General features: G+C 31.9%; 1 protein-coding gene across 1 annotated transcript; it reads left to right on the top strand.

The window, feature by feature from the left end:
* The first annotated feature begins 1,018 nt into the window (after nucleotides 1-1,018).
* Nucleotides 1,019-8,147, top strand: LOC132721459 (probable RNA-binding protein 19). Its single transcript, XM_060705766.1, has 6 exons — nucleotides 1,019-1,121; nucleotides 2,019-2,201; nucleotides 4,049-4,168; nucleotides 4,825-4,887; nucleotides 5,772-5,952; nucleotides 8,101-8,147. Exons 1-6 carry the CDS (start codon nucleotides 1,086-1,088, stop codon nucleotides 8,145-8,147), a joined length of 630 nt encoding a protein of 209 aa, XP_060561749.1. The 5' UTR covers nucleotides 1,019-1,085.
* Nucleotides 8,148-8,970: the final 823 nt, after the last annotated feature.

Below are 8,970 nucleotides of genomic sequence, written 5' to 3'. Positions count from 1 at the left end.
GGGAGGGGGTGTGCCGTGGTACAATTAACCATCTCTACATTGAAGACATGCATCTATGAATGTGACATTGTGTATACATTTCTTCCTGTTTGGTTATATTCCGTCACTGACAGTGGTATGTATGGCAAGTTAACCATTTTTCACATATTGTGTATCATAATTATGACATAAAGAATTACTTTAGTCAAAGAAATTCAAACATTTTATACTGAATCGAGGGAAATTCTTTGAATAATTATTTATTATCTTTTGATCTCTTGAACCATTTAGATTTACGTTGATGTTTTTAAAGGTGTAACAAACAATAAAGGCCGGTTACTTACTTACAAAACAAACCACTAAAACTTCTGGATTAAGAAAGTTACTTACAATTTTTCCTTAGAAAACATTATCTTTTGATCTAAATTAAACTATACGTAATTTTTTCAAAGTGTAACTAATTAACTGTTTATACTTTATGCTAATTGGCGGTATTGTTTTGTGTCTTGCTTCTTAATCATTCAAATAAAATATTATCTATATATGGTTGATAATTGTTTGTTTGTGTTTTATATTTTTTCAAATAAAGTTTATGTTCTGTTCTGTTTGTATTGATTACTTTCCCCCTACTACTATAATAATCTAGTTTCTATACAAAATGATTATATATATATATATTAATTGATTAATTTTTTTATTGAAATGCTATTAATATATCGGTTTAAAATACAGTAGTTATTCTGGGGCCGATTTGGTAAAGGGCCGAAACGTCTTGGGTAGTTTGGGGCCGATACGTCTTGGGGCCGAAACGTCTCGAAATCGTTGAGAAAATAATGGGAGGTAACTCGTATTCTAAACAACGGAGTCTTTAAATTGTTTTAAACTTGCCATTGTAAATCTTTATTTCACCGAAACTAAAAGCCATCACAGACTGAAATTGGCATAGAATATATTTTTTTACAAATCAACAAATATTTCCTTGTTTAAAATTTTATAACTTTGAGATTCGAGACGACAACAATAATATTGCGAAATTTATTTCAGTTTAGTCATGACCGGAACCATGTTTCTTGGATAAAGTGAAAACGGATATTTCTGTCTTGAAAATGTCTCGTTTAATTGTAAAGAATCTGCCGAGTGGGGTATGTTGTCCAATGACATACATTATTTTTTTAGTTAATCATACTTTTATAAAGATCTAATTTCACTTATGGTTATTTACCTTTGTTTTTCATTTTGTTGACAAAATTTCAACAACAACAAGACAACTTGATTTGGACTGTCATTTTAATGCTCTAATCCTATTGATTGGAAAGACATTTTGAATAGAAATCATGTAAATGAAGTTATGACAGTAAACTATCAACATTGCCCTTTTTCGAATCATCAGAATTTTCACAAACAAAGCTGAGCGTCTATTGTGTACAACTACAGGTTGCATATGGCCAGTGATATATGTATACTTAAAAAACATCACATGTTATTTTAATAAGCAATATAAATATACGTTATACCCCATGGTAATTAGGCAGATATTTTAACAGTAGTACTGTACACAATTTCTGTTGCCATATTTTGAAAATCCTAGTGAGAACCCTGGTCATTTTAATACTAGATATTCGGTATAGATTGGATACCGAAAATAAGATTGCTACGAAAATAAGATTTATTTTTGAAATTGTGCATTTATCTGTTTCAATAATTATGTTAATTATATTATATATATATATGCATTCTTTGAATGATTCTACAGCAAATTAAAATTTCAGAACAAAAAAATATTTTTTTTTAAAGTGAAGTTTGAGCCGGAAATACCATCATACGCAAATAGCTCAAATGGAAGAATGCATATATATATATATATAATTAACATAATTATTTAAACAGATAAATGCACTATTTCAAAAATAAATCTTATTTTCATAGCTGCGATCTAATTTTCGTGAAAATAGCTTATTTTTGGTATCCATCTATTCTATACCCATAGATGGCATGATGTCAATTACAGAACTTATATAAAATGTTGTTCAATATTTCAGATAAAGGAAGAGAAGTTAAGGAATCATTTTGGCAAAGTTGGCTCAGTTACAGACTGTAGTTTGAAGTATACTAAGAATGGAGTGTTTAGAAAGTTTGCTTTCATTGGCTACAAAACAGAACAAGAAGCTCAATCAGCCTTAAAACAATTTAACAAGACCTTTATTGATGCTTCTAAAATTGTGGTATGTTATATCATACATGTATACTCACTTTTCCTTTTAAAAAGTGTAAACAAGGAAGGGATGTACAGCAACACTTCAAGAATATCAGAATAAAGATAATATAACTTCTCAAGTTAGGCCATTTTTTTTTTTATATTTTGGTTTACTGATTTTTTCCAAAAAAAGGTAGGGTCAGCGGCGGGAAAATAAAAAAAAAAAAAGGTTTTCATAACTTTAAATGTGGTGCATACATATACATAGTACTTACCAGAGCAATGAAATTAAATACATCGATCGCCGATTGTCTATTCCAAAGATTGTCTAAATACACAAAAAAAAAACTTTGCTTACATTGCCATTGTTTAAAAAACACACATGAAATCTACACACGATGACTAATGACAAGTGGCAAGCCAGCCCTTCAAAAGAATCTGTCATTCTTTGATGTTTACACACTGCTGTGTAATCTGAATCATCAAAGGTGCCGAAACTCAGCTGACTTGCACTCAGTTAAAAAAAAAACTGTCAAGAAAAGATTACACATGTTCAATTTTAATATTGCCCGATGTGAAAATATTTTTTATCGGATAATTAGCTGGTCAATTATTGACATAAAAATCTATTAATAGTAAGTGCATTTTTAAATTTTGTTTGTTTGAAAACCTGTATTCAATCTGCGTTTAAAGACTATTTTTTTGTGGTAAATCTGAAAATACTGATCTTGTCAATTGCATCAGATTTCACTCGCTCTGCTGCTTACGTAATTTTGGCTTTTTGTTTTTTTTTTGTTTTTTTTTTAAGTTGTTTACTTTGACATTTTTACGCATTTGGACACCTTAATTGTATTGATGAAATATGATCAAAGCCTCATTATAATTCTGTGAGAATGGCTTGCCCCATTTAACAGACATTCTTTCATAATTATTACCGTGAAAAATTTTCTTGACGTTTGTTTGAAAAGTCGTAAGATGAGATATATATATCCCGATAGAATATTAACTAACATCTTAACTTTATTAGCGGCGTATTTCAAGACAACACAAAATTTTTTTGGGGCAGATTTTTTTTTTTTTTTTTTCATTTTCCCAAAATACGGAGTCGGCGGGTCAGTAAACCGAAATATCAAAAAATAATGGCCTTATGTATTGACTGGTCTTTGTGTAACAATGACCTTAATAAGGATAAAACCTTCTTTGTAAAGAAGGAAAAATCTCAATTAAAAAGTATAATGGTTTAAAAAAATCTGGAAAAGCAGAGATCCTTGGGATTAAATGTTTTTGAGCCTCTTTTTCTGGTTTCTATGTTTCTATTAGAAGCACTATGAAGTGTTGAGAATTGAGTACCGCTTAAGCCAGTGCTAGGGGGCATGAGGGATGTTGCACGTATTTGTTACCCCTTATGTACAGACTCAATCAAACCGAGACTGCAATTCTCTTGTGATTTTGCTGTGATTAATGCTTCCAAGGGATCACTTTGTTTCCAGAATTCTATCAGGAGGTTTTTGTTTGAGTTAAAATTTCTAAACCTTTACCATACTTAATATTTTAACCATTATTAGGGAAATTTGCATAACTTGATGAATAGTGAACAGAGATATGCTTGCTGAGCTGTCTGTGCAGGTCTCACTGGTAGAATCTGTTGCATCCAGCAAGGTCCCACTGGTATTCACTAGTGACCAATTTAGAAAACTATTACAACACAAACTTCACTGTTTTGGCCCTCCGTTTAAATTTTTTTGCTCAAGTAAATACATGTGACTTCAAAGACAAAAGGAACTGCTATTGAATACAAAGGAAACATACTAAATAAAAAAATTATTTATTTTGTAAGAACATGTATGTCTATTTTTTTAAGATTATCTGTTTCAGATTGAAATTGCTAAAGATTTTGGGGACATAAACAAACCAAGGGCATGGAGCAAGTATGCAAAAGATAGTTCGGCTGGCCAAGCCAACTTGAAAACTTCCAAAGAAGATGTACCTAAAAAGGTAATTAATTACTGAATTTTGGAAATCATTAATCAATAATTCTTAAATTATGCAATGCATCTTACACTTACATTGTCCAGCCAGGGCTCACTGCTTTGATCCTAGGGCAATGCTGAATTTCTATGTTACAGTTGATCTTAGACATTGTGCCTAATAGTAATTTGTCTCTGACTGCTGATTTAAAAGTCATGTGAGATTAGCAGTACGTCAATTGCAGATAAATTGGTAATTAATGGTTTGTTATCAGGGAAAAACACTCGCAAGGACTGACTGATGAGATATGACCAAAAATCTGTTAAAATCGGCCTTAAAACCAAGCAAACAAAGCATTTTACACAGAACAGACTGTTCATATACAGCTGTTACATACACATGTATTCTTAATGATTAAACGCTATCTTGACATAGTGAAAATAAAGAATATAAAATAAATTGTATAAAAATGAATTTTGTATTTATTTAATGAATTGTATTAACTTGTCTGCCATGTCCAAACTTGTCTTGCACTGCATATTTATTACTGTTTTTAACAAATTTCAATTTTTGTTTTGCTACGGGGGTTACTTTAATTTTGTACAACGTAATGTGCTGCAGTTAATAAAGATACAAGAAATATATATACAAATAATGTAGCTTAACTGTTTGATTTATTGCAGGATGAAAAGAAGAAGAAAAATAAGAAAGCAGACCATAAGATTGTTGATGAGTTATTAGATGATGTAAGTAATGAACTTTAAGTGTGTATAGTCCCCCTAGTAGAAGTATACATGTAAATTGTGTATAAATTATTACAGAGATACTTGTTATATTAATATGAGCCGCGTCAGGACAAAACCAACATAATGGATTTGCGACCAGCATGGATCCAGACCAGCCTGCGCATTCGTGCAGTCTGATCAGGATCCATGCTGTTCACTTACAATCCCTATAACAAGTAGAGAAACTGATAGCGAACAGCATGGATCCTGATCAGACTTTGCGGATGCGCAGGCTGGTCTGGATCCATGCTGGTCGCAAACCCATTATGTTGGTTTTGTCATGGCACGGCTCAATTAATTATATAATATCATGAATGATACATCAAATATATGTAGACATCAGGTCTGGTCTGTCTTATAACACATTATGTATTGGTCATGAAAATGATACCTCTGAGATATGGGAAACCTGTGTTTTAAATTGTTCCAATAGTTGATTTATAGCATCTGCTTATCATTCAAAGAATTGAATGTAATTTAGGTTTTCAAAAGTCCAAGCAAAGGGGCTCAAAGGGATTAAGAGAGACAGTTGTCCCTGATCATGAATCAAAGCCTACCTCCAAGACATCGAATTTTCATCAATTATTTTGGACAAAAAGAAATGAAAAATGATCAAAATTGTTGTATCAACTGACTACCAACTGATATATTTCCTGCCACTTATAATCACACAGTACATAAATTCTGGCCGTGGTCCATCTCTCTGAAATTTAGCTGCATCAGAACCATTTGTTATTTTGGCCCTTATTACAATTTTACTTTTGTTATCTTTTTGTTTAATTATTCATTGAAATAACCAAATAAAACTCAATGTTTGCTAATAAGTTTTATTGTCTTAAATTCAGGTTAAGGATGATCCTAAGTTTAATGAATTTCTGGAGGTCCATCAGAATGTTAGTGTAAAACCTGTCTGGACCAATGATGGTGTAAGACCTAAGGATGAGGATGGAAGTAAGGTCAGTGACGACAAAATGTCTGATTTGAAAGAGTCATCAGATGACAGTGCGAGTGAATCAGATTCTGATGGTAAGCTGTTGTTTTCATATATCTTGTAATTTTTTGACCTTATTACAAAATTTATTTCATGTTTGTTTTGGCAAGTTTTGAGTTGCAATTTTCATTTACACTATAATTGAATGCCAGGATTGAAAATACCACCAGCACTGAATCAAGACCGAGTCCCCGTCTATTCTGTCATACAGGACTTTACTCTGTTTACTGCTGAACTTTATAATGGCACCCCTCTTAATAACAATAAACAGTTCTGAATTTAAAGCAGGGCAAGTTCATTATACAAAATAAGCAGGACAGCTTTTTATTGACACAACAGAATCTTCTTTAACACTTTAACTTTCCATGTTGTAGCAAACATAGTTTTTATTCTCATAATATGTTTTTTATTCAATATTTATCTATGACGTTCTTAGAAGTCAAACATGATGATTATACCTTAAAGTTATAATACCGTTCAACGATGATATTTTACCCTACAACTTAGTTTTCAGAAATTATCACCTAAATCATAAGTATATCCTCAATAATGATGAACTGCTATACAATTTTAATCTTATTTCGCCGAAACACTCGGATGCAACTGGATATAATATCGCCAGTTTTTGAAATCCCCGCCATTTGTAAAAGCTCTCGGGCCCGATCGGTTTCATTCGGAATTAACTCATTTGCATACGGAAAAGTTCGGAAATGCTATAATTAGAAACAAGTTCGGAAACGCTATAATTAGAAACGTCAACAAACTTGCGACCCCGATATTAGGAGATATAATATAAATGACGGATGCAATTTTATTTTATGTTTTGTAATTAATAAACGATATGAAAAGCTATTTATTAGCTAAGGAATGTAGCTTATATCCTCGTAAGACGTTACGAAACAATCGGAAAAAGAAAAAAGTCTGAGACTCTCACTAGATCTACAGTAAACAAGAAGATGGAGCGTTTGTCATGTCTATGTCGTACGGTTGCTGTGGTTATTTGAAATCGGTAAATTAACCGTTCTTTATGATCGGTTCGTACCAGAAATAATACGTACCTATTGCCAAGCTTTTAATCGTAGTAATATGGCATACAGTAGTGTGCGTCATGTAAATATTATGAAACACAGACACTTGGGCTTTGGTGCTCAATCTGTATTATATTATAGATGTTGAAATATGATTTTTTTTCAAAACGGCTTATATTAAGTTTTTTTTTTGTGGATTTTAAAGGCGTTTTGAGCTCCAAACCAAATTGTCTTGTGTTAGGAAATTATAATGAAAAGAAATATAATTTGGCAATCTGGTGTAATAACATGTATAGGGTGTTACCAGATTAAATAGCAGTCAACTGCATGCAAAAGCCAATACATATTTAACATCTACAGACTCAACCGTTTGATATATGATAATGTATAATTATACTTCAATTTATAAGCAAACAAGAATGGAAAAAGGACCAAGTTAAAGTTCTGATGCCTATAATTTTGAAAATGATCACTCAAGACCTGAATTTTATGTTAGCCTTTTGTAAAAGTGCACATTATGGAAAATAATGTACTAATGAAAATTTTATTCCAATACAAACACAGTGCAACCTGTGTAAATATTATTCTGTTAACAATGAACAGTTGCATTCCACTGAAAATAAGATTGCCAAGAATTAAATCCTAATCTCTGGATTATGTACACCGGTATGGCATAAAACCATAAATTTCACCACTTTATGTTCAAATGCTGAATTCTGCTAAAGCTGGTGCTAGTGGGGCATGGAAGGTAACTTGCACTTTCCAACAGGCTCACCAAATAGAGCATGCGACAGTTTCAATTTTGTCATTTTGGGCTTTCTGCAGGAATTCTTTATTTCTCTATTTTCTGATGTCAAATGTACTTTTTTCAAATTAAAATAAGATCACAGATTGTAACAATGTTTTACAAATACCTTTCAATGTTAGTTTACACTCCACTTCTTTTAGCACGTTTCAGGACACATTTTGGAATGTTGTTAAAATAACAAAAACACTGATATATTGAAACATGTATTTGAACATTGGCAGTAAAACAACAATAAAATATTTTCAAATGAACAGCATATCTTCTTTTTCTTACTCTTAAAATTGTACACCAGTGACTTCTTTACAGTTATAGTTTTATTTTTTATTCAATCCATGCTGTCTTAACAGGAAGAGGAAGTGTGAAGATGGCCAATATTGTAGAAGGAAATAAATGATATCTTAATTCCAACCAAATTGTATGAACTTGAGCTAACCCCTTATGGGTTTCTGGTTATGAAGGATAGTATGCTTAAGCCATTGGGACCTTAGACCTTATTAATTCCAAACTAATGCTTAATTACTAATCTAAGCAATGTCCCTGGAAATGTTCAAAACCTTGGGACAATGAGTTAACATGTCACTGAGACCTTGAACGTATAATCAAATGGACCAATCTTAAAACTAATGGCAATCAGAATTTTTCCTTCTGAGTTACATAAACTATACCTTACAATGTTACACATATTTAAAGGAAGTTAAACTTTATGCCATCTTTAGCTTTAAATCTAATTACCTCAATATCAGTTGGTGCCATTATCTGGGGAAGGGCAATGTTCCTACCAAGCCTAAAAACTTAGGCTTACCCCTGAATGTAAAATATTGTTTGTTCCCCACTCCCGCGACCTACCCACAAATAGCACAGCTACCTAAAATATCTCATTGCCCAGGATTTGTTTACTAAAATGAAATCAGAGTGTCAATGAGAATGACATCTCTTTAACTGTCTCTCGTGATTTTTTTAATTGTAAATATACAAATGTTGGATATTTGTTGATTGAAACTGAAAATATGGTTCTAAAATTTTCAAGTAAAACAGATGCTTTCATGCATTCACAATTTGTTTGAACTACATATAATTTTAATAAAAAATAAAACAAGACAAACATTTTGAATAACTAGGAATGTGTCCATAGGACACGGGTCCCCCCCTACGCGCCACTGTTCTGTCAATCTTATGACTCTAGGTCAAATATTTTTTTGAAAACTAAAAATCTTTTA

The sequence above is a fragment of the Ruditapes philippinarum genome, unplaced genomic scaffold (genome assembly GCF_026571515.1).
Source record: "Ruditapes philippinarum isolate M1 unplaced genomic scaffold, ASM2657151v2 ctg6809_1_1_1_1, whole genome shotgun sequence".
Lineage (NCBI taxonomy): Eukaryota > Metazoa > Mollusca > Bivalvia > Venerida > Veneridae > Ruditapes > Ruditapes philippinarum.
This window is presented reverse-complemented; position numbering and strand designations above follow the sequence as displayed.